The 23,303-nt window shown below is 51.0% G+C and overlaps 6 protein-coding genes across 6 annotated transcripts; 3 read left to right on the forward strand and 3 right to left on the reverse strand.

Annotated features, from left to right (window-relative positions):
- Positions 1–3,944: 3,944 nt before the first annotated feature.
- Positions 3,945–6,205, reverse strand: COCSUDRAFT_64915 (hypothetical protein). The gene is made up of 8 exons (XM_005650443.1): positions 5,869–6,205; positions 5,568–5,774; positions 5,264–5,470; positions 5,084–5,159; positions 4,877–4,996; positions 4,654–4,780; positions 4,348–4,543; positions 3,945–4,232 (listed from the first exon to the last, which is right to left on the reverse strand). The coding sequence occupies exons 1-8, from the start codon at positions 5,992–5,994 to the stop codon at positions 4,134–4,136; spliced, it is 1,158 nt and encodes a 385-aa protein (XP_005650500.1). The 5' UTR covers positions 5,995–6,205; the 3' UTR covers positions 3,945–4,133.
- A 1,600-nt stretch (positions 6,206–7,805) lies between these two features.
- On the reverse strand, positions 7,806–11,342 carry COCSUDRAFT_64916 (RNA-binding domain-containing protein; the record flags this gene model as incomplete). Its single annotated transcript, XM_005650444.1, has 8 exons — positions 7,806–7,883; positions 7,959–8,116; positions 8,206–8,399; positions 8,493–9,148; positions 9,350–9,499; positions 10,241–10,550; positions 10,882–11,004; positions 11,244–11,342. The coding sequence occupies 5 exons, from the start codon at positions 11,340–11,342 to the stop codon at positions 8,796–8,798; spliced, it is 1,035 nt and encodes a 344-aa protein (XP_005650501.1). The 3' UTR covers positions 7,806–7,883; positions 7,959–8,116; positions 8,206–8,399; positions 8,493–8,795.
- Positions 11,343–14,435: 3,093 nt separating this feature from the next.
- Positions 14,436–17,741, forward strand: COCSUDRAFT_12736 (WD40 repeat-like protein; the record flags this gene model as incomplete). Its single annotated transcript, XM_005650445.1, has 11 exons — positions 14,436–14,591; positions 14,707–14,859; positions 14,954–15,128; positions 15,252–15,542; positions 15,659–15,785; positions 15,940–16,150; positions 16,255–16,467; positions 16,586–16,825; positions 16,955–17,113; positions 17,219–17,350; positions 17,478–17,741. Coding segments are annotated over 11 exons (2,121 nt in total), but the record flags the coding sequence as incomplete, so codon positions are not given.
- A 984-nt stretch (positions 17,742–18,725) lies between these two features.
- Positions 18,726–19,721, reverse strand: COCSUDRAFT_40168 (hypothetical protein; the record flags this gene model as incomplete). Its single annotated transcript, XM_005650446.1, has 5 exons — positions 18,726–18,764; positions 18,853–18,973; positions 19,070–19,161; positions 19,296–19,375; positions 19,523–19,721. The coding sequence occupies 5 exons, from the start codon at positions 19,719–19,721 to the stop codon at positions 18,726–18,728; spliced, it is 531 nt and encodes a 176-aa protein (XP_005650503.1).
- Positions 19,722–20,656: 935 nt separating this feature from the next.
- Positions 20,657–22,211, forward strand: COCSUDRAFT_27543 (uroporphyrin-III C-m; the record flags this gene model as incomplete). The annotated part of the gene is made up of 3 exons (XM_005650447.1): positions 20,657–20,805; positions 20,920–21,158; positions 21,357–22,211. The coding sequence occupies 3 exons, from the start codon at positions 20,657–20,659 to the stop codon at positions 21,815–21,817; spliced, it is 849 nt and encodes a 282-aa protein (XP_005650504.1). The 3' UTR covers positions 21,818–22,211.
- On the forward strand, positions 22,187–23,193 carry COCSUDRAFT_32440 (hypothetical protein). Its single transcript, XM_005650448.1, has 4 exons — positions 22,187–22,492; positions 22,659–22,759; positions 22,841–22,966; positions 23,106–23,193. Exons 2-4 carry the CDS (start codon positions 22,662–22,664, stop codon positions 23,164–23,166), a joined length of 285 nt encoding a protein of 94 aa, XP_005650505.1. The 5' UTR covers positions 22,187–22,492; positions 22,659–22,661; the 3' UTR covers positions 23,167–23,193.
- The last annotated feature ends 110 nt before the right edge of the window (positions 23,194–23,303 follow it).

Here is a 23,303-nt window from a genome sequence, read left to right on the forward strand (position 1 = left end):
AGAAGCCGATGCATGGGTGTTGATTATGGTTTAGCAGAGCAAACGGTGACAGAGCTGCAGCGGCTCGACGAGGGCAATTTAGCAACTTAGGATGTCATTAATGAGAGGGTATTCACTGCCCATATCTGCAATGCAGCATCATATGTAGCATTGCTGTAGTGCAAGCCATCATGTGAGCACATTGGTCCGCAGCCTGTGTGCATGCACATCAAGCCTTCAGGCAAGGAACCCCTGATTTGCACGACCCCATCGATCAAATCAGACATTCCTTTCAAGGCAAATGTGCAGGTTGTCATACTGCTACAGGGACAATCACTGCTGCACCTTGAGTTAGGTGATGCAGGTCCACGAGGTACAGTGCCCCATCAGGCACCAGTAGGCCTGCCTTCTGTATGGCTTCGTTGTAGAGATCAACATTCTGGTATGTCAAGTGCTTTCTCTTCTCTTCCGTCTTCAATTTTGGCGGGAAAACTTCAGAGATGCTGAAAAAGGACATGGGTGGCAGAGCAATAACCTGATAAACCAGTAAGGAACATCTCAGTCAGCGCTCTAGTTGAGGGTAATCACATGTCCACAATTACCATAGTCAATGAAGTCACAAGGTCATACCTTTGAGGCACTGACAAAACCATGTACGGCGTGTCTAAGCGCCTGCAACTGCTTGGCATAGTCAGCAGGATCATCAATGTGCAGCATGTGCCATAGCCCCACACTCATTACAACTGCATCGGGAGCCACATTCGCCCTACTCCTGCATGCCCAGAAATTTGGAAAGTGTGAGGTTCAAAGTGCCACAACGCACAGGACATTTGCCGGTAACTCTTCAGAAGAGCTGACCCCATTTTTTCTCAGAAAGGTTTTGCACCCACCAGTTGCCAAATAGCTCTGTTAGATTAGCGATGTATGGTGCCCATTTGAAAGTGGCTCTGATGTTGTTGGGCAGTATGTACTCAAAATCTTGATGTCCATACACAATCTGCTGTGCTGTTGTAGCAGTCGCACACAAACTCAGTCATTGGCAGTGAATAAGTTGCCGCAAGGTCAGCTAGTCATGTTATGCGAGTTCTCCTGGGGCAGGCGCTGTTGATCCCGGCTGGGCTTACATTCATTGTTTGAAGCAAGACGCAGAAGCGCTGCAAAGAAGAACCTCGCAATGGAGTCCCCCGCAACCACAATCCAGCGATCTGCCAGAGCCTTCCGCATGTCTGCGGGTCCTTGGCGCCTTGCTCCGCACCGCAGGGCTTCACTGGACCACTGCCAGTTGTCTGCATGGCTTGGCCCGCACGTGGCTACACTCCTCGTACTGGTATCACAACTGTGACAGCACCACCGCATTCCATGTGAGGACCTCGACATGCGAGGACAGCGCGTGTGTAACTTGGGGGACAAATCATTTTGCAGGCACCAGCACTGGGCCCAAGAACCCGCCAGTCGGAGGCGCCCACCTGACATTTGGGATTCCCACCCATCCCCCTGAATTGAATCGAGTATCGCAGAAATCATCGTATTCAAATCGAAACCCAGTCCTTGCCCTGCACAGTGATGACGCCCTTCAACTGGGTGGAGGTGGGAGCAACCTCATGCACTACGTGAGCTGCGAGAAGTATAGCATTGCAATTGCAGAGGCTTACGTCGAGACATTAATGGGCGTCCTTGCAGTTTTTTCTGCATTCCGCTTCCAGGCAGGGAGATAATACAAAGTAATCAATAGTATCAGAAAAATGATCGACCCTCTCCCCAAATATTTCTTTGTTTCCATTTAGTTGTCCACACGACCATTTCGAAGATGGTGACTACCCGCGATTTGTTAAGTCTAGCTTTCGGAAATGTGGGTGAAAGCCATAAAGGAAACCCCTGTTCATCGGTAATTGAACGATGCAGCAGGTAACTTTGGCCACTTGCAAAGTTTACTTTCGATGAATGTGATGCTGTCAAAAGCTTTGTAGCGAGAAAGTAATGGCATGGCCCCCGTTGGTGAGAGTTCAGTGGGAGGGTTCCCGAGGGGTTTGTATATCTTGAAGGGGCAACACCCTCATAGAAATGAACGCTCTCTGACTGCCAAATGCTCCCCAAATTGAAATACAAAAGCTGAGCACTACTGCAGTATACATATGTATAATCCAGTCGGCCAGATACATCAAGTTTCAGCACGATTCACCAAGGAGTCCGTTGACTGCAGACTAGTACTGCAGCCAAGCAAGCAATAGGAAATGAGTATTCCATCGGAGAGCGATTCTGATTGTGACGCGTGCAGTCCTTGTGCAGTCCTAGAAAGATACAATGCTGCAGGCTATTCTGCTGCTCTGCGAAATACGTTCAATTTTGAGCGTGCAAACTTGGAGCTAGCTGATCTTTGGCAGCATCTAGGCAATGGCAGAAGTCACAAGACTCGAAAACCTTTACAGGATGTACTTTTCAGAGACACGATGATGGCTGTGAGCCTGTGCGACGGGTAGGTTTGGACTAGTGTCTTTGTTGGCAGAGACTGCATCACACCGGAGTGTATGATCTTAATGCTCCTGGGTGTCAATGGTTGCACAGGACAGGAAGGAATGCAGATGCCTGCGAAGGCCTGGTCTCAGCGGCTGTGAAAGTGCTGCCACAAGCAAAGAAAAAACAACTGCAACGGCTTGTCAAAACTCAGTCAATAGAGGCCATTAAGGAGCAGAAGCGAGCAGCAAGGGTGTTAGGTGCAGTAGATGGTGAAGGAATTGCCTGGACTGATTTGGCGCCTGAGCTAGTGGAAGCAGTGTTCGACCGCTTGGATCCTTGCTCCTTGGGTGTCTCTGCTTGCGTCTGTACCGCCTGGCATAATGAGGCAAGGAAGGAGGGCAGATGGATGCGCATGTATGAGAAGGCATGCGGCATCACTTTCCGAGAAGCAACCGGGCAGCAGCTATTCAGAGAGGCAGTCCGGGACCTTGTGAAAGGCGTGTCGTCTGCCAGTCTGATGTGCTCAATACATCAACATGAAGAGGATGCAACATCAGTTGCAAAGCACTAATGCGCAGTCGGTGCATGCATTGACTCCACTTGTGGCTCACAGGGAAAAGCAGGCAATATCTGAGGTACAGTAGTGGGCGTCGTCTTGGGGGCGGCGTCCTCTTCTGGCTTGACCCAGCTGCAGATCCCAACAGTTGCCCTCCCATCTGTCCTCTTATACGAGAGGTGAGGCTGGTCAGGCTCGCACTTACCTTATTTTCAGAGCCTCATATGACTTTTAAGATGGTTTCTGGGATTGTTCAGGTGACACGGTACATTTTGGAAGGGCGGGAAGCAGGATTGCTGTCTGATGCCACCATTTCAGACAGCTCTGATGATGAATGCGCACACATCAAGACAACTTATAGAGGAAAATTGTGGCAACGATTGGAGTAAAGGAACACACAGGATTTTTGCACTTTTTGCCTAGTGCAACTGCAAGATCAGGATTGCTTCAGGAAATGTTTCCACCTTGTTGAAGAGTAGCATGAACTATGCAGTGAGGCATGCAACATGCAGGGCATGTGTCTTTGTGTTAGGAATTTTGTGGATCCATTTATGGGCAATGCAAGCGCAACTCCCCGGTCCATATAGCTGGCGTCTTGTGCCACCATACGATGCCACCGCTCCATTCAAACAACTGCGCAGCCGCTGCGTTATTTTTAGTGCGGCTACAAAAAATCAGCGCAGCCTGGCAGTGCAAATGCACTCCCATTGACGTGTTGGGGACAACTGTGTGGGAGTTTATATAAGTAATACGAACACAGGAGTTGCCAGTGTATCGATATATCCTCACTAGTGGTACTTGCAAGTATACGTACTTGCAACACGCTTGTGGAAAAGTACGTATGGAACGTGCATTCCATGTATGCACGCATGACAACGTGCTCACCATCCGTGAAGCTTATCTGCGGTTTGATCAGTGGCTTCATGCATGCATCATGTCACTAGTTTACTGCCTTAGTTTGAAAGCTATTAAAGACAACAGAAAAACTTGCATGAAGTCAGACGCATGCAGTCGTAAGCCCTCTCATGAAAGCAAAAAATGATCAACCAACCAGTGTATTGATCAAGATCCGTATGGATGAATCTTATGCATGAAGTGTGGCTGCAACTTGCACATGAGCTCGACATGTCTTCAGAAGACAACATCAATCTTCCTGAACATCGTCTGCAGTCAATTTTTGCATCCTTTGTCTTGCTGTCTCATCTTCTTCAGAACTCCTCTCCTTCCGTCTCTTCAATGTGACCTGCCAGATACATGACTGCTTCAGGGACTGCGTTGCTCATACATGATCAAGGCAGTGACTGTATGGGTTGCAGTGTCTTCACAAAGAGATGATCACATGACCGGGCTGGCCCTACCCCTGATGGTCGCTGAAAGGCTTGTGTTGTGGCCTGCTTGCCACGTTTGAACAGAGACAGCTTTGTGTCAAGGTCTGTGAAGGTCACACGGCCCTTGTCGAAATAGAACCAAAAGGTGCTATGGTCCTCATCATTGTGAACCTTGTAGTTGTATTCCCTGATCCACTCATAGGAGATATGATCCTCAGCATCATCCCTGCTCCCATGCATCATCAGAAGCCTCAACATGCGTGCCAGATTAGGGGATGCAAAGTACTCCCAACAAACAAACGCAGAATGTGTGCAGGGTGAGGCACCAGTGCACACCGGCTCGAGGATGGCTCATCAGCATTGCGCTGAACAGGATCCTCTTCAGGCAGCAGGTATGCCACAAATCTCTGCTCCTTCCCGTGCTGGTCACTGTTCAGAGTGAAGGACTTCATGATCGCGTGTTCTACGCAGCAGAGAAACCCAATGTCAGCACAACTTCTAGACATGGAAGGTTTTGAACTAGAGCTGTTCATCACAGTTGCAAGTATCTGAAGCTCACCGGCTAATCGCTTCACGCTGTCTGGTGGGAGGCTTGCGAGCCTGTCATGATCAGCTGTTGGCTCTCCATCAAACGCCATGCGCACGTATATGTTCCCCAATCTGTCAAGGTCAGGGAGGACTGCAGCCACCCAGCAAACTCAGTGAAATTTGAAAGTCAGCTGAGACGCGGAATCCGAGGAGCAAGAGACATAGGGGCTGCTCATACCGGGCATGATCTCCACAGGAGTCAGGCTGGGATCTCGGATGTGTGTTGGGGGGGCCCTTGCTTCCTCAAAGGTTGCCTGTCGTGGTCAGCAGAACAACTTAGCTCACCTTCAAACACTCTAAATCAGGGATGTGCAGCAAATAAAACCACAGAGTGTGAGCGCAGCAAGGACAGATCCACCTCAATCGCAGCAATCTGCGCATCGCGATCGATGGCTTCGTCTTCAGTGGCCGCCACTCCGGATTTCTCTGCACTCCTCTGCTGCCTGCGCTCCTCCATGTCATTGGCAATGTAGGTGGTCCGCATGAGCCAAGACAGTTCCGTTCCCTCGCCACGCAATCTCTCCCTTCTCTTTGTAGCCCCCGGTCCCTCTTCTGTTGTCGGGCCCTGCCACACCAATGTCCATCATGTAAGCAGATACACAGGCGCCCTCCCAAACAGTCAGCATGCAGATCAGCACTGCAACTCGTCCATGCAGGCATACCATGACTAATGCAGCATCCTCTGGAGCCAATGGTTGGGCGATGTCTGGGACAGCATAGCGCTGCGTATCCAGCAAACTCAGCGGGATGCCCACACCGCTCTCCAGGATGAGGTCCTGCCGCATTTCCTGCTCCAGGGTGGTGATATTGAACTGTGACAGCTTGTCCGGCTGAAGCACTGCAACCAGCATCTTGGGGTCGCACGGCACCTGCACATTGATGGACAGCCCCCATTTTGCTTCGAGTGTTGATGCTGGCTTGTATGGCAAGCACTATACCACAAGGCGAGAACTCGGCACTCACCTCCGGCAGGCTGGTGCGAAACCTTACATTGCTGACAAAGGGAGTGTTTCGTTTAAGACGGTTTTCAGGCTTTTCCACAACTTTGGCAGGGCTGTGGGGAGGCCTCGACCTGCCAGCCTTCACCATTTTTGCCAGACGGATTCCACTCACGAAAGATCACAAGCGTGAAATACGTTGTTCTGACGATCTGTCAATCTGCAATTGCACCACATTTGGCATAAGCAAAGGCTTTGATCAGTGTGTCGAGAAACTTTTGATGTGGGCTTGTGAACATCTTCCATGCCACGATGACGGCTACAATTCAATAATGAAAAACAAAGTTTCATATATGTTGCAGACAGCCATTTAAGGATTCCCTGCCATAAAATATTGAGCCCTCTTCCGTTTCAGAGGCCTAACCTGAATCCCTCGTGCACGTGGTAGGGTTTATGGGGATATAATGAGAAGTCCGAGAAATGCCCAAGAAGAGCTTCATGAGGTATAAGTGAGAAATAATTTTACAGATTATTCCGAAAATGCAGATGTACCTATCTTTCGGTGCTCCAGAGAGCGATGTAGTGTTGTCAGGACAGGACTTGATATCTATTGTGGAGTGCTTTGCAGACCAGGGCGTCACAGAAGAGCCACAGGCCCAACAGGATTTGAAAATAGTGTTCACGTCAGAGTGTCAGGATTTGCGTGTTGGAGAGCGTGCGAGTAAGAGGAGACGCAATGCAGGCACGGCAGCAGCGCTTGAACACATCAGCTCTCAGAAGGGTGGGCGAACAGATCGCCAGAATGGTGCATCTCAAGGAGTGGATGATGACACGCCTATGCCAGCAGGACCTCTGCCGAAAGGCTGGAAGGTGTTTTACAGAGTAATTGGAGACGGCAGAAAATGTGAGCACCACCCTCTCCTCATTGCATGTATGACAAGATTGAAAAGAGGCATAAACCACTGGACTTCTGGAGAGATCTTGACAAAGCACATCTTTGGGCATGTGGTGATAAATTACATGTCTGGCACAGATAAGGTCTATCAATCACCTTATGGAAGGATCTTTCAGACATACACAAAGGCAAAGCTCTACTGGGAGCAGGATAGACGGAAACCTGCGGGGCTCAACAGCAAGCGATCAGCCGCCCAGCAGCCTGAGGGGGACACGGCCAAAGATTGGCCTTCGCCCGAGTCCCTGAATTCTCTGATCTCATGGCTGAGGGAAACATCAATGGGAATTCCCACCGCAGTGATCGATGGACACTTCAGAGAGGCTGTTCTTCGAGCTCGGGCCACCATACTTGATGTGAGGAGCACAAGGCGATTGTGACCATGCAGGCCTCTTGCAGGAGTTTCCTTGGACACTAGGTTGTACTTGTGAATTGATTACACAGCATCTCCGCATGTCAGCAGTCTTGGAAACACATTGGCCACTGGCAATTGTGAATTGCCTGGCAACACACCAGTGCACTTCAGACCTGGTTTGAACCTCCTGCACTTGATGTGTACGTGCCCTGCTGAAGGCTTTAGTACATGCCACTCTGAAGGTGAACATTTTCCGCTTGAAGTGCAAATGTAATATATTGTAGGACGTACCATAGTACCAACGGTAGTCTGCTCCCAGCACACAGGCTGTTGCCGACTTGAAGTTACAAGTTGCCAAAGCTACTGTTGAACACTGGCAGTGTCGGGTGACAGTGACTAAATGTATGGTGCATACATGCGGTGCAACTTGGCACTATGCATGGTATGGTCAGATCGCTGTAATGTCACTAATTTCATCCACAGTATGTTGATTCTTTGAGAAAATATTTGAAGGAGGAAAGTGGATTTCCAAGGTTTAAATTTTCAATTTTGAGCTGACACGTCAATGACGTCATATCTATTAGACGCCCTGTCAGGATATTGAATGAGAATGAGAACTCCAAAAGCGAGTGTTGGAGTTCTCATTCGGGATTGACTGTCATTCAGTTGGAAGTGTCTCAACTCCTTTCGTCTTTGTCAAGCATGAGCTACTCTCTTTGGGCAGAGCCGAAAGGTGCGGCATCTTGACGTTCATGGTTTCGATAGTGATCTGGGTTCCAGTGGAGGATTGAAACCAGCTTCCTCGCAGGTTCTGTACGACATAAGTTGCAGCAGGAAATTAATCAGCTAGCCTCAGCACACAATGCACCGAAATTCACACCACACATCACGTTGCTCGGAGGAATTTCCAACGTTTCCGAGGAGTTCGTCTTGAAAAGAAGTGAGGGTGTGGCAAATCAAATCAAGGTGATGTGTTGGATTATTGAATAACATTTTCCAAGGCGTTCATGTAGAAAACAGACCTTTCTTCAGGCACTTGTCCTTCAACTCTGCAGGCTTTTTCTGTGGAATTGACCAAACCTGCTGCCGGCAAGCTATTTCATCAATGCGTGTATATCTTGTGTCAGCGAGACAAGCCCCTGATGGAAGCTGCTGCTTCCATAAGGAAAGCGTTCAATCACAATGATGATCTCAGTGACTACATGCCTCATATCTCACTCCTCTACTCCGATATGGATCAAGACACGAGGTGCGTCTTTTTTAGCATCCACTTATGGAGTTACGGGATTTGTCTGCATTAGATTGACCTGGCGGATCCCCAACAGCATATTTTGCAATCCAGGGAATCCATTGTTGATGCTGAAATGGAACGACTCGGGAAGGAGGAGGAGGTTTTGTCTCAAGCAATGCCCATTGACAGCATTACATTGTGGAGAACGCCAACAGAAGACAATACACTCTGCTCGTGGACCTTACTGAAAGAATATCCCTTGAGGAAAGATTAGATCCGTTGATCACAACGCTCACTGGTTTTGACTATGCCCACACCGCGAGTCCAAGCAACAGAAGCAAGTTGGTGTACAGATCCGAGTTGGTTGTAATACTTTTGGATGGCCAAGCGCATTTGCAGAATTTAGCGGTAGTATCAACTGAACGAAGCAGGCATGACCACAGCAAAGACGCATTCCTTGTGGTCCCAGACCACCTTCAGGCGCTCTGCCACTGACACAGATGGCGGCACCAGGTAAAGCATTCGGGGGCCAGCCACAGGGTCGACAGCTGTCAGGCCCTGCACCACCCCGGCCCGCGAGCGACTGGACAGGTTGTTGATGAAATCGATGAACATGCCGCGCTGCCGCGTGCGCCGATCAGCATCGGGCTGGGGGGCTGGAGCCAGGCACAGGACGGCGCTCATGGCAGAGACGTTGCTCAGCACGTAGCTCAGGTCGGCGCGCACTGTCACATCCAGGGTGCCCGGCCAGCTCTGCAGCTCACGCACTGTCCACACACCAGCATTCATGCAATCAGCAGGGCATCCCTTCTAATACTCGCGTGATCTCCATTAAACAGACAAAAAAAAGACAATGTGATACAGTCACATGAGTTGCACCGCTTGGCAAAGCATAAGCGCCCAAGACACTTGATCGCAGGTCGAGTGAGAAAGCTAGGTGTACAGCAATGGAGGGCAGAGCCACACACCAGAGCTGCTGGTTTCTGCGGTGCAGATCATCTCGCAGACGGGGCTGCCGCTCTTGGCCAGCATGCCCTTCCATCGCGGCCATGTTCCACCGTCCACGCTGGAGGGCCTTGAGGTGAGTGCCGGGGGTTCCGCAGGCATGGAAATTTGCCCTGCATATACCGTACAAAAGTTTTAGACGCCATCTTGTGCCGTCATGTGTCAGGCATTTCACTATCACAAAGGAACACCAGTCACCTTCTTCTACAGAGCTCCTCCTCTGCAGGCTGGTAGGCGGCCCAGGCAATGTCTCTTGCTTGTGCTCAGCAGCTGTATCTGCGAGGCCTGCTGGGGCATCCCATTTTGAGACTCTGCCGGATCTTCTGCTGGACACCGAGAGCCTTTCATCCAGTCTTGCAGAATAAGGCTGGGCTGGCGAAGAATGATCAGCAAAGCTCCTTCCCCTCTTCATTTCTCCTGCGCAGGGGACGTGGCTTGTAAGATAATGATATGGTGCTGTACCTCAACTGGAACGCAAAGGATGTCAGACCAGCTGCTGATCCAATCTCGATGTCGTCAAGAGGTTTCGGACTGATTCACCAACCTGACATGGACCCATGCGGCTCATAGAAAGCTCGCGCTGGGACTGGGACACGTGATGGGGGCCCCTGATCCGATAATGCTGGTGGCCAGGAAAGCTGTGGTGAGTTATCCCTTGCAAAGCGCGGTCTCCTGTTCCAAGCAAGCAAATCCTTGAACTTCATCCCACAGTTATCTTTGCTCTGCTTCAGGAAGATTAACAGATCTTTCTCACCTTCACAACAGGCATCTGTACATTGTGACAAACTTCGTTCTCTCATCGTGGCTCCCAGGAAATGGTTGCAGTGCTTGCCTGACTGGCGGTGAATCTCCACGAGGGCCGCTGCTCCTGTGGCTTGGCTGCCAGCCAGGCCGGCCAGGGGATGGAGGGAACCTGCCTCCACGCGGGTGGCCTCGTCCCCCCGAGTGAGACCCTGACTGGCCCCTCTCGTCCTTGAACTCAATTCGAACATGAGACCCATTGAAGTTGGCACCCTGCAGGGCCTCCAAGGCAGCTGCTGCAGAGCCCGGCGTGTCAAAGTCTATGAAGGCGCAGTTGGAGCGGCGCAGGAATTTCCATCCCGTGACCATGCCGTAATCCCGTAAGGCAGCTATCAGCCTGTCCTCATTCACCGCCGGACCCACCTGCCGCAGATTAAGAAGCCTTTTGAGGACAACAGGGACCGCTGTAGAAGCAAGGCTGAGAATGGTCGCATGCCGGAGTTCTTGTTATGTTCACAATTACAGTACTGTTCTATGCTGTTCCTGCAACAAGAGGCAAGGTGCATGTGCAGAGAGCTACAGCTCTAAATCAAGGCTGGCCATAAAATATACCCCTTATTGGACTCGCAAGTTTCAAGCAATTGACGCAGTGTTCCGTGCTCATATTGTTCCCGGGCCAAATGGGCAGGGCAGTTAATACACCTTTGAAAGCACTAATTGGATCACACAGTGCGCCAGTGACACTGGCACTGACCTGGCCAACCCAAAGGGTGCGGCTTCCACCTCCCAGAGGAGGCCCAGATAGTGGTGCAGATGCGGGTGGGTCTCTGCCCTGGGATGCAGCGTCACGGTCCAGCGCTTGCACTGCCTTGGCACCCTGCATGGATCAGTTTTGGGTGAATAAGTAAGAGACACCGAACGCATGAAAGATTGCCGTTGCCATGTCATTGAATCATCAAGAAGTATCTGACCAAGCTTGTGGTTGGTCCACGAATGACTGAAACACTGCATGAACGGGCACCACTGAAAAAGGGCGCAAAGGGGCGTTGCCTGTGAGACAGTCGGATACTGCAGGATGAGGCCTGGCCTGATCCCAGCCACTCGCAGTATGCTGACAGGCGCTGCAACACCCTCATCAACCAGCCTCCTAAGCACCCCCTCCTCGCCACGGGGGCTGCCCACTCCACCCACCCACACATGCACCTTGCCATCCATTCCATCAACCCTGTGCATGCACCAAAGCTCATGTTATGCACATAAACAGATTTTGCTCCTTGGGATAGAACCAGCTCGAGCAAAATGCGGGTGGGAGGCGTTGGGATGGTTTCCTCATGCAAGGACTACTATGAGATCTTCTGCGGTGGTGAACCATGCGCCCTAACAATCTTGGCAAACAATTTAGACACCAGATGGCTGCAAAACTGGTCAAAGCCTTTCATGTCTCTCACCCGGAAGGCTGATCTGGTACTTTGCAGAATCTGACATTGGATCGCTGTGCACCCCACACGGGCGCATCGCACATTGCCTCATAGCAACATGCTGCATCCCTGCATGCAGTCGTGCATACTGAGCTCATCAAACGTCCTTGAATCAATACTGGCAAAACAAACAGAATTGAAAGAGCATACCCATGCACAGGCAGGACAGGCCTGGAAGGTGGCGATGCAAACCTGATGTCAGCAAAGACCACAAATGCTTCATCACGAGGAGCTGTGGGCTGCAGCACGTCCACAACCGTGCCAAAAGAACTGCACTCTGCCCTTATGGCAGCATCTGATAGGCCTGGTGGGATCCCAGTCAACCACAAGATTGACGAAGCCAAGCACACGTCTCCGCCAGGCTGCAGTTGCTGGGGATCAATGCTCACGGTAGGCAACGCGACGTGACTCGCCCTCTCACTCCCTGGAGCATAATCCCCTCCATTCATCCCAGTGATTGTCTAAAAGCACACAGGACCGGCCCAAAGCTCCTGAGATTGGCATGCAGCAAATTATATTCATTCAAGTGACAACTACAAGTGGGGACGTGCCCCACCGTCATCTGCAAGGACTTGTCCTTGTCCTTGCGGATCAGTTTGCCCGCTCGCCTCTAGCGAAAAGCCCTCAAGCGAGAAGGATCCAGGTCTGCATACCACCACATTTGGATTAGTACCCATTGTTGATCAAGGAGCAGGTCCAGTATGAGCGCCAGAGAAAAAGATGGACCTGCCATACCTGCATGCACCTTCACGCTGCCCAGCAAAGGGACTGGCGAGTGGGGATGGGCGCGGCTGCACATCCTCTCTTGCATCTGCAGGAGAAATTGGCAGAAACGGCTTTGCTGCTGGCCACTGTTCACTGCCTGGTGCGACCGGTGGAAGCGCCTGCAGTAAGAGGGTCAACATCTGCCCAGCTTCTCCTGTGCTTTTGCTCAAGGGGCTCCCTGCACAATGCATGCAACTCTTGTAGTGCCTCAGCTTCAGAGAATTGCTGCCACATTCAATCAGGCTGAAAACGTAGTTACACTCCTGCTGACATGCACACTGAACATGTATCTTTACCTGCATGTTGTTGCGAGCTGGAGATGGACTCCGTTATCCAGTGCTGCACATGGGGCATTGATTGCAGCACCTCGGCTGCCAGGCAGTTGCCCTGTGAGTCTGTATCAGCAGTACTTGCCCCTTGCCTATTGGCTTCTGTGGCATCTGCCTCAGAGGGTCTTAGGAGGATATCAGACATGAAGCGCTTTGCACCATGGAAGAGATCCCCATGTCCCTTCTGAAGCCCACGCAAGCAGGCAGAGAGGACTTTCTGAGGGGCTGTCCTGAAGATCGCACTCAAGGCGGTTGTCATCACAGATGCCTTGGCCCGTGACGCCTCCTGACTTTGCCTGCCCTGCTCAGATCCCCGTTGGCGCTGCTGCGAGTCCGGCCTGCCTGACATTGACAGGGAGAGGTCCCTGATACACATTTACGATACGGTCAGGTCTAGATTCTGAGTGGCTACAACATGTGCGTGAAGGAAGCGCACAAGAATGCAAAACACACACCTTAGTAGGAATTCTGCGCCTTTCATGACAGCCCTCTCCTGGGACGTCTCAGCAGCAGCCTTGCACACAGTCCCCAGACCTTCCAGGGCACTGAGGCAGGACGCTTCAGCAAGCGCAGGCTCGGTCTCCCAGCTTGCACTAGGTCTGGACAAGTGTATCAGGCCGCTCACAGCAGCATCTGCTTTGTCGGGGAAATTCGCTGCGAAACTGGGAATAAGAGTCGAAACCAATCGCTGTTCTCCAAGGGATCCTGGCCAGATTCTTACTAGTCAGAACTAAGTTGCTGTTCATGAGTGTCAGTGATTCCCCTGCATGGGCTATCGACTGGTGCTTGCTTAAGATGCAGACCTTTGGTTCTACTAAGCAGATGTTCAAAGGCTCTGAGGTCGCCTTTTGATGCCTTGGAAGAAAGCAAGAGATAGCTCTCATATAGTCTCCTGATCTCCTGCCGACGTCTGGCCATATCTCCTGAGGGCCCATTCTTGATGGTGTCCCCTTTTGCTGTTCGTTTGGCATCGTGGGTCTGGGAAACTTCACTCGACGATCTCTTGCGTTTGCCGTCTTTCTTGCTCTGGATGCCCATCAGGTGCCCATCCATGCGCACAAACCCCAAGCTCCAGTAAACCTCCCTAGTGAATGATCTCCAGATTTGAAGACAACCAAGTCCTAATGTATCAATTGTTCTCGGTCGAAGTGGACGGGATGCAACATTGTGCAAGGCATGACTCACCATGCATACGCTGGCCTCATGAGTCACCGGTTGTGAGCAGGAAGCCAAGAAGACAAGCCAAGAAGACATCTACCTGATGCACCATCTGATAGGTGTATGTTCTCTCTTATATCTACGTACGCATTGCAAGGAAATTAAATCTACATGCGTTCAGTGTATAGTGTGTTTCAAGTTCAAGTGTTGATGTGAGCTGCTTAGGTTCAGTTCGGCTGACCATGGAAAGAATTGATGGTGTCATGCTGCATGGTGACGGTATGGCTGATCTCGCGTGGATGCCATCCGATACCGCGTTTGAGCTGTTCAGTTGTGGAGCCGATGGTAATTTACTGGTCACAGACCCAGCAAGCGCGACAACGAGGCTGCTTGGAAAGAATGAGACTGCGAAGCTGACTTGCTTGGCGGTGCATCCTGTGGGGAAGATTCTGGCGGTTGGCGACGATGCGAATTTTGTCAAGGTTTGCCCCCCATCTTGTTTAATACTCTTTTGGGCCAACTGCATACAAAAGTAGCTATCCCCACAGTGCGACCCCATTTAGTGTTCTTGTTGCCCTCTGCAGGTCTTCAAGCTACCCTCAGGGGAGTTTGACAAGGTGGCAACCAGGTTCTCTTTGCCTGTTCGAGCGGTTGCTTTCAGCCCGAGTGGCACAAATATTGCAGCAGCAGGAGATGATGACGGCATCAAACTTGTGAATGTTTCCGACAGCAAGGTATGCAACGCAAAAGTTGCTTGATGCATCAGCTGCATGGCTGTGCTACTTGTCATGTGACCAGCAACAGAGCCCGGGAAGTGTTTCACTTGAAGCCTGCTCATGTGTCGTGGAGGTCTTCCGAACTCTCAAGGCCGGGCCATACACACGAGCCCTGGCATATGAGTGCGACGGCAAGTTCCTGGCATCTGTTTCTGCACACGGTCATCTTCAGATTTGGGACACCACAACAGGAACTGCTTTCAGTCTTCAAAAAGCAGCCCCTAAGGTATGGATATCCTTCACACAAATGGGTGTATTAGAAAATAATGTCATCCCAATTTCCTCTTTTTTCCGCAGATCTCAGCATGCGTGCTCTGCAGGTGGACACTGCATCACCTGCTCGCTGTGGCCTGGCCTGGCATCCGGACGGGAGCCTTCTTGCCTTGTCGGACACAAACAATGGCATCACTCTCTATGAGAAGCTGTCTTGGGATCCCATCATGCACCTTGACGGGCACACAGCGCCAGTCAATTCACTGCAGTTCTCTCCCAACGGTATGATCAATGTCAATTGTCCCTGAAGTCGTATACTTTGCAAAATTTCTTTCTGAGCAATTGTAGCTCCCCTAAACACTCAGTGTCAAAGGCATTAAGCAGCTGTGAGTTGGTGCATAACAGGCCTCTATATTGCAAGTGCCAGCCGCGACAACGATGTCATCATCTGGGATGTGTCCCAGAAATCCGTAATTACAAAATGCAAGGCTCCCGCTGTCCTTTCTGCTCTGGCCTGGCATCCTGGCAAGGAGGAGAACATCCTGGCGGGTATCAGTGAGGACGGCTGTATCACCCTTTGGCGTGATGTGATCCCAGAGCACCTGCCACGACCAGCAAACATGGACGACCCCTCCCCTGGGCTAGAGGCTGACAATCATGACGATGGAACAGCCGATCTTGACGGTGAGGGCCACAGTGCGACCCATAAGTGTTTCCCACTATGAGTGCAGCACAGCATTGTATTTTCGAAATCCTTGGTACTCTCATGTGCATTGATTCGTGCCCTGATGCGCTTTGGCATATTTCACCAGGTGATGGAGACATGGAAATGTCCACCAGTCCAGCTGAAAACTCTGAATGCGCCAATGATGCTGGAGTTCTCTCTGGGGACACTGCTGGATCCATGGAGGCAGGGCCAAGGGTTAGACCGCAACCCAAGTCTGCATACCAAGGAAGGCCTCTGCAGCGGATGCCAAAGCTGCCAAAGCTGCAGAACCCGATTCACCCTGGCTCAACTCCCACTGGTACAATTTCTGACGCGATCCAAGCATTATAATGATCACCAAGTCGTCTATGATTGATCGTGGTCAAGCATTTTGATGAAGAATCAAATGCTCTCTGGTGTGTCAGGGGAAGGCAAGCGTCGATGGCTGGCATATAACGTGAGTGGCTGCATCAGCAGCAGGGAGGATGATGGGTTCTGTGTGGTGGAGGTCAGCTTTCATGACACCTCGCGCCATCGGAAGCGTGTCCCTCTGCTGAATGACTTTTATCATTTCTCCATGGCCAGCCTCGGTGCAACGGTGCGTCCCTTGGCCTCCTTCTAGTAGAGTGTGAAGCACTTTGTCTAGTTTTCCTCTTGCTGTCCTGTGGCAATGTCTGATAACGCGTGGCATGGCGGAGCCAGGGCGCTCTCTTTGCCAGCACCTCCAATGCGGATGCTCCTTCCATGGTGATGTACCGACCCTTTGAGAGCTGGGCGCCCAACAGCGACTGGACAGTCGGTCTTCCAGCCGGGGAGGAGGCCTGCGCTGTGGCAGCAGGAGAGTCGTTCTGCGCTGTGGCCACATCCCGGCAGCTGCTCCGTGTGTTCTCTGCAGCAGGCAAGCGGACGCGCCATGTCCTGATCAATCTATAGCAAATTCGTGTGACTTGCATGTTGACTCTGGAGTCTGACCTGCTGAAGTCATGAATGATGCATGATGTGACCAAACTTCTGTGTCCTGGCAGGCCTGCAGCTCAGCGTCACTAGCATTCCCGGGCGGGTTGTTGCTATGGCCGCGCATGGGAACCTGGTGGCTGTCGTGTGGCATGCTGGCATGCCTGCCCAAGATGGCCACCAGGCTCTGGCATACAGCCTGTATCGGGTTGATGGGCAGGAGCTGGTGCATAGTGGCATGCTCTGCCTCAGCCCACAGTCCAGTCTCAGCTGGATGGGCTTCAGCGAGGAGGGCATGCTTGCCACTCACGACTCCCTGGTGCGTCTACAATCCCCCATAGGGTCATTGTGCAGCTCAAGGACAGACTGAGGAAGCCCAAAGGAGAAGGATCAACCTCATTATTCACTGTAGCAATGTTTGACCATCTAGAGTGCGTGTGACATGAAGGGCGTGATGCGTCTGCGGTCCTCAGTATATGGAGGCTGCTGGGTCCCTGTATTCGAGGTGTCGAAGGGGTGCTCAGAAAACCAGACATGCTGGCCCATTGGCATCAGCTCATCAGAGATCTACTGCATCATCAGCGCTGCCAGCGCGTCTGGACCCCAGGTAGTGACTGGGGCCTTCAGCACATACTTGCACACTGTCCAAAAACACGAGTGTGACCTGATGTAAGAATTCGTTGTGCAGAGGAGCATAAATTGATGCACGCAGGTTGTACCACGTCCTGTGCTGAGTGTGCTGCCCCTGCATATCCCAGTTGTGGCCGTGGATGCTGTCTCCGCACAGCTTGAAGCTGATGCATTGCGGCTGCACGTTTGCGTCACACACATGCAAGACCTCGAGGTGAGCTTGCCAGTGCTGTGGATCAGGCAGTGTAATGGAAGGCAGGCCAAAAAGTTTACAGTAATATGTCTGTCTCATTGAATAAAAGTGTGTGGTTCCTGCACAGGGAACAAGAGACGACGCAGAGAATGAGATAGAGGCAGCCCAGAGGGATGCAGACAAAGCGCTGCTGAGGGTTTTCCATGCAGCAATAAAGGCTGAGAAGATTGCCCGTGCCCTGGAAGTGGCTGCACAGCTTGTTCTACCTGCCTCTCTCCAGGGCGCGCTCAAACTGGCCACCCATCACAGGTGTGACGCCTCTGTTGTTGCTTTCAATTTTTTGGTTAAGCAGGCACATTCTCATGTCGTCTCAAAACCCGGGCACGGCTTGCAGGGTGACTGCGCTTGCTGAGCGTGTGCAAGCCCTGATAGAGGAGGCAAACCAGGATGACAACAGGGATGCTTACCTTGCCCCAAGATATGCAAGCAGCTTGACGGGTGTCTGCCCGAGGGACATCACAGCAGAGGTCCGAGCCCCTCTGTCTTGGTGTTGTTTCAAGAGAACAAGTACAGACAGCAGTTGTGCAGAGCAAAGACAGTGCAAACTAAGCTGCTGGCATTTTTTCAGGATGATGACCATGCTGCCGGGAAGTCTGAGAATGGCACTGACACTGTCCACGAACTCGAGGCCAGCAAAACCCCACTGAGCTCCCAGATGCTACGGTAAGCGCTTTTATCATCACTTAGCAAAGTTTCTGGGAAGAAAATGAGCAGTGTGGGTCTCAGGATGCTCTAGCTGATTTATTATGCAGGATGGATTTAAATCGGGGTCAAATTAGTACTTCATTTCTTGTCTTGCAGGGAGAAAAAGATCAACAACGGAGAGGCTGGGCAAAAAGCTTCACAAGGCAAAGCATCAGCAGACGGTCCTCAAAAGACTGTCGGAGAGAAAAGGAAGGAGACTGGTGGCAACCCATTTGTCCGGAAACCCAAATTTACAAAGCCATGAAAAGCCCTCAGTTTCAAGAAAGGCCGCAGTGTGCAAGAGATAAAGATTGACAGGTCGATGATGTTCTTTTGCATGGCCAGTTTGTCCACCTGAAACTTGGCCACCTTTAATATCTATCTATATAGCCAGGCAATACTACAATTGTGATAACCTAAAACCTTCATTCATAAGAAGGGAATAAAGAGCAATTGTGTTGGCCAACAGACATTTCGGAGCAAGCTTTGCAGACCGATTATAGCTCTCAAGCTCTCAAGAAAGAGCAATATTACAGTTCCCTCCCGTTAATCTTTTAGATACATACGGTACATCGTCAGCGCATGAAACATTCATGATGAAAGATCAAATTTGCACATGAGTCTGGCAGCTCCTGTGAGCATCTGCATGATTCTAGAATCCAACTGACTCCCAGCCCTTCTTTTCTAGAGCCTGCATCAACCGCCACAGACGATCTTAGACCCAGCCTTTCACAGATTAGCAAATCTGCTGGAATGATCAGAAATGCTGTGAGGAATACCTGTCGAAGTGCCTTGATGCGCTTCCTGTTGACCTTGCCATCACTCTCTCCAATGCGGGATGCAGATCTGTATTCCACTCTGTCATTGCCAGGGAAGAAGAATTCCACATCATCAATAAACCTGTGTCATCAACAAACGGGAATGTCATATCATGACATGGAAAGGGGATAGGAAAGAAAGGAAAGGGAAGGAAAACAAGGATGTGAATGCCAGCACCCGAACGTTGGGCTTTGGTACTCCGCATATAAGTAGCTATCTGTCTGTTTCACAATTCGAGGCTCAAAATTGTCAGGCTTGAGACTGGACACCTGCAAGGATACACACATCCTCTTAAGTTCACACCACGCTGAGAATGAGAGTGAGCCTTGCAGAGTCTGCACTTATCAAGTCTGGCGAATGCGTGGACAGAAAAAGGGGATAACCATCCATTCCAACAACGCACCACACTGGCAAGCTCCTCCATTGCCTCAGCTTGAGTCTTCTTGAGTCCTTTGCGCTTGGACTCCTCGGAATTGAAAGTCCCTGCAACATTGCCCAAGCACATATGTCATGCAACAGATGCTTTCGCACCTCAGCGTCAATCAAGCGCCAGGGACCATTTCATGTCAATGCACCTAGCAGGTCACACGCTGCTGGTAAATGATGACGTGTTCAGGGACCAACACTCACATGGAGGAATGAAGTGTGCTATGTCATTGGCCTCCTCAGCTGTACTGACGCAGTTTTCGGTGCTTGGACATAATCCAAGAGCCTTGAACCCACTGTAGTCCTTGACTCCGAGTGCATTGGGGCGAGGAGCGGCCCCAAACGTGAAGAGAGACGCGATAATCCCGACGTTCAATCCATTCAGGAGCACCTCCCTGTTCATAAGACGTGAAGTATCGCTCATACATCCCATCATTGACATTCCTGCAAAAATGATACTGGTTCCTCGTCATTTGCATCAGCATCTCATGGCACCCAATTCTGCAGGAATAAAGGCATCCTGCAGTGATCTGGGTGATCTGTGCTTTTTTTACTTCGTGTGCTTTGCTCAATTTGGACAAAACCATCAGACGTATTTGAATGGATAATATTTCATAGTCCCAGACCTTCTGTTGCTTTGGGCGCCCTCATCACCACTAGCTCTAACGCAGAATTTGCCCCTTGGTAAAGCTGATCGGAAAGCAGAAGTGCGCAGTGTCGGTCTGCAATATTGAAGCAAACTCGTGCTGCTGCCCACCATCGTTTGACGCTCCATCATATCGCCAACATGGGTCTAATGTTTTTGATCTGGCTCTGTGGTTGGAGAGCTTGTCAGAGCAATGCATGCAGTAGCCAGATTTGGCAAGCTGATGACTAACGATTACCACAGGTTTTTAGGCTGCCCCTTTCGCCTCATTGGGCTCCAGTCACATGGCTCGACAACGAGAAGGCGGTGCGATGTGCTTCTCACGTCATTACTTTCAGCTCGGAAGTGCGTATCATATTTGACTAGATCCGATGGTGTGTCAAGCATTCCAGTTTGTGTCCTTCAACTCTGGGTCCTTACAGCAGCACCTGCACAAATCACCACCTCAGCTGACCTCTCTGCTGCCTTTGCTTCCCTCGTGCGGGAGACTGTATACTCGACGATGTCCAGTCTCTTGCACAGTTAGCAACACCAACGGTGCCACCAACGGCGAGTTTGCCGACCTCAGTCGTCTCTCTCCGGAAGCAATTTTGGCAAACCGTAAAGAATTGAGGGCCACAGGTACAATTTAGGATGCTGATCTTTCACTTCAACTGCTTGCTGGTTGTGTCTGTTCCAATTGACCGTCGCAGATGAGGCAGATTCAACTCATTCGTGTGTGTGCCCCAGGGTCAGGGCCTGGTAGCGTGTATCTGGTGGGCACCGGTCCTGGTGATCCATTGTTGCTAACACTGCGGGCTGTTCAGCTGATGCAGAGCGCAGATGTCGTTCTGTATGACCGGTGCGTGTCATAGCCACTATTCAAGGCTGTTGTCTGGGGCTGTCAGTGACCTAGCACTGAACACCTGGCGCACTAAGAAGACTCCCTCTAAAAACAACATTTTGCGCGATTCAGGCTTGTGTCTCACGACATCCTGCGGCTTGTACATGCGGGAGCCAACATGATCTATGTGGGAAAGGAGGCAGGGCTGCACACTCGGTCACAGGACGAGATTCATGCCCTGCTTTGCCAATTTGCGGAGAAGGGATCCACAGTTCTGAGGCTGAAAGGTGGAGATCCCTTCATCTTTGGGCGAGGGGGTGAGGAGGCAGAGTACCTGCGTGATCGTGGAATAGCAGTGCACTGCGTGCCAGGTAACATACCTTTATGTGCTCACGCAGGCTGTGACAGCGCATAGCTCATATTATAAAATTTAAGGCCTGAGCATGGATACAGCTGTGAATTTGCAACAGCAATTCTATTGGAGTATGTTCTCGTGCGTATGGGATTATTTATCAGCCAGAGAGCTGGGAATAGGTGCCAGTATTGAACCTGGTAATTGTTGAATGCAGGGATCACTGCTGCCTCTGGCATCTGTGCCGACCTGGGCATACCAATGACGCACAGAGGCCTTGCCACCAGCGTCCGCTTCCTCACGGGCCACTCGAGGGAGGGCGGCGAAGAGGAGCTGGACGCCTCAATGGACACCATCACAGACGCGCACACAACCCTGGTCGTGTACATGGGCTTGGGCACCCTGCCAAAGCTGGCGCAGCAGCTGCAGACGGCGGGGTGTGACTCTGGCATGCCCGCTGTTGCCATAGAGCGGGGTACCACACCAGAGCAGCGCACCGTCTTTGCGCCCTTGAGCATGCTCGCCGCAGATGTGGCCGCTGCCCGGCTGAAGTCACCCACGCTCATCGTCATTGGTGAAGTGGTTGCCCTCTCGCCTGGTTGGGCCCTACAGAGGTCCAGTGGAAGCATGCTTGGCTTGGAACATAGCCCAAAGTCAATGCTTGCTGTGGAAGCTTAAAAGTTCATCAAATGCGCTGAGATATAAGGATTATGAACGAGTGGTGAGATTGATTCGAGCCACATTTCATGATTTGTATCACGCCTTGTTGTACAGGCCCTTCCGGGCAATGTACTGTTTTCGTAAAGTTTTCACGAGACGCCTGCAGCGGGAGGTCCTCTGAGAAGTATTTGTTTCAGTCATGTTGTTCAAGTGGTGTCCGTGTAGCTGTCACAGTTATGGTGATTGGTTCAGCATTTGGGATCTCTGTTGTGTCTGAGACTCTGGCAGAAGAGTCTTGCAAACAAAGAGAAGAGAGACGCAAACTCTCTTCTAGAAATGAAGGCATCGCGGGCGCCAGTATTGGAGAAAGGGCTGCATCAAAACGTTGTTAAATTTAATATTACAATTGGATTTATTCTGTCATGGTTTAATCTGATAATGTCTGCATTCGAGTTCCTCTTTCCCTAATTCAGTAGTGAGGATGTGAAATCAGACTGCCGCAGACCGCGGAGGTCCTTGCAATTAGCTGGCTAACAGCACAGCTGAGAATTTCTCTCCAGATAAAACATTTCAGTCAACTTGAGGCCGGTCAACAAGCGGACTCCCTTCATCCATGATCAGGTTGAGGGCGGTGGTGGTGTAGGAACTAGAAGCGCCTGCTGGTAGATTGTAAACAGGCAGAATACTGCAAACCTGCATGGATCAACACAGTCTCCTGTCAGCTGTGCCAATGGCAGTGTACACCAAAGCGCCCAGCTGTCCCTTGATCTATTCTCCCATTTCAAGGGCACAGACGCAAATGCATACGCTCTCCCATTTCACAGTAAATAGAAGCAATGCCTGGTCGAAGGAGCCTCACATGATGGACGTTAAGATGTGCTTCCCACCAAGATCTCCCGATTTCATATTGGCCACAGAGGCCAAACAGCATACAAGTGCAATCCAAGCTGCTGCTTTGACCTGCAACCAATTAAAATAGGGGCTGGCTTAGTCTGGATGCTTTCCACGAAATGAGTATGCACCGGCGGCGATGGGCCCAACCTTCAATAGTATGGAAGCTACTCCCGCCAAAGACCCCAGAACAGTGAGGATGTCGGCTGAACTGGCAGGTTTAGGGGGCAGTTTGTACTTCTTAACCTCTCCTGGCCGCCTGGGATCTCCAGAAACCTACATCGATCAAATGCAGATGAACTGACTGTTGACACTTAGTGTCCAAGGGAATGTCTGACATCAGACATTCCCTTGGATCGAAGCCTTCCACGGCTTAGAGTATGGGAAAATGAAAGTGATCTGTGGTAGGGTTCACCTTTTGCACTGCCACTGCCATTGCGGTCTGCACGTCCAGGGTTCTAGCACTTGTGTGTTAATTGGAAAGTTGACGGACTACAATACTTGATCCGCTCACCTTGGCTTATGTATGCCAACAAGCACTAGAAACGAAGGAGGACTACTCCTGTTCAGATCACTATGAGTTCGCAGCGAACAGGCCTGGACACGTAAGTAC

This window comes from Coccomyxa subellipsoidea (assembly GCF_000258705.1).
Source record: "Coccomyxa subellipsoidea C-169, whole genome shotgun sequence".
NCBI lineage: Eukaryota > Viridiplantae > Chlorophyta > Trebouxiophyceae > Coccomyxaceae > Coccomyxa > Coccomyxa subellipsoidea.

Excerpts from the sequence above, each read along its gene's own strand:
- COCSUDRAFT_64915 (XM_005650443.1), bottom strand. The coding sequence starts at position 5,994 with ATGGTGAAGGCTGGCAGGTCGAGGCCTCCCCACAGCCCTGCCAAAGTT. Across the intron at positions 4,781-4,876 it reads CAGCGTGAAGCGATTAGCCG|AACACGCGATCATGAAGTCC; the intron begins GTGAGCTTCAGA and ends TCTGCTGCGTAG. Across the intron at positions 4,233-4,347 it reads CCTTTCAGCGACCATCAGGG|GTCACATTGAAGAGACGGAA; the intron begins GTAGGGCCAGCC and ends TGTATCTGGCAG.
- COCSUDRAFT_32440 (XM_005650448.1), top strand. The coding sequence starts at position 22,662 with ATGGACGTTAAGATGTGCTTCCCACCAAGATCTCCCGATTTCATATTG. Across the intron at positions 22,760-22,840 it reads ATCCAAGCTGCTGCTTTGAC|CTTCAATAGTATGGAAGCTA; the intron begins CTGCAACCAATT and ends GATGGGCCCAAC. Across the intron at positions 22,967-23,105 it reads CGCCTGGGATCTCCAGAAAC|CTTTTGCACTGCCACTGCCA; the intron begins CTACATCGATCA and ends GGTAGGGTTCAC.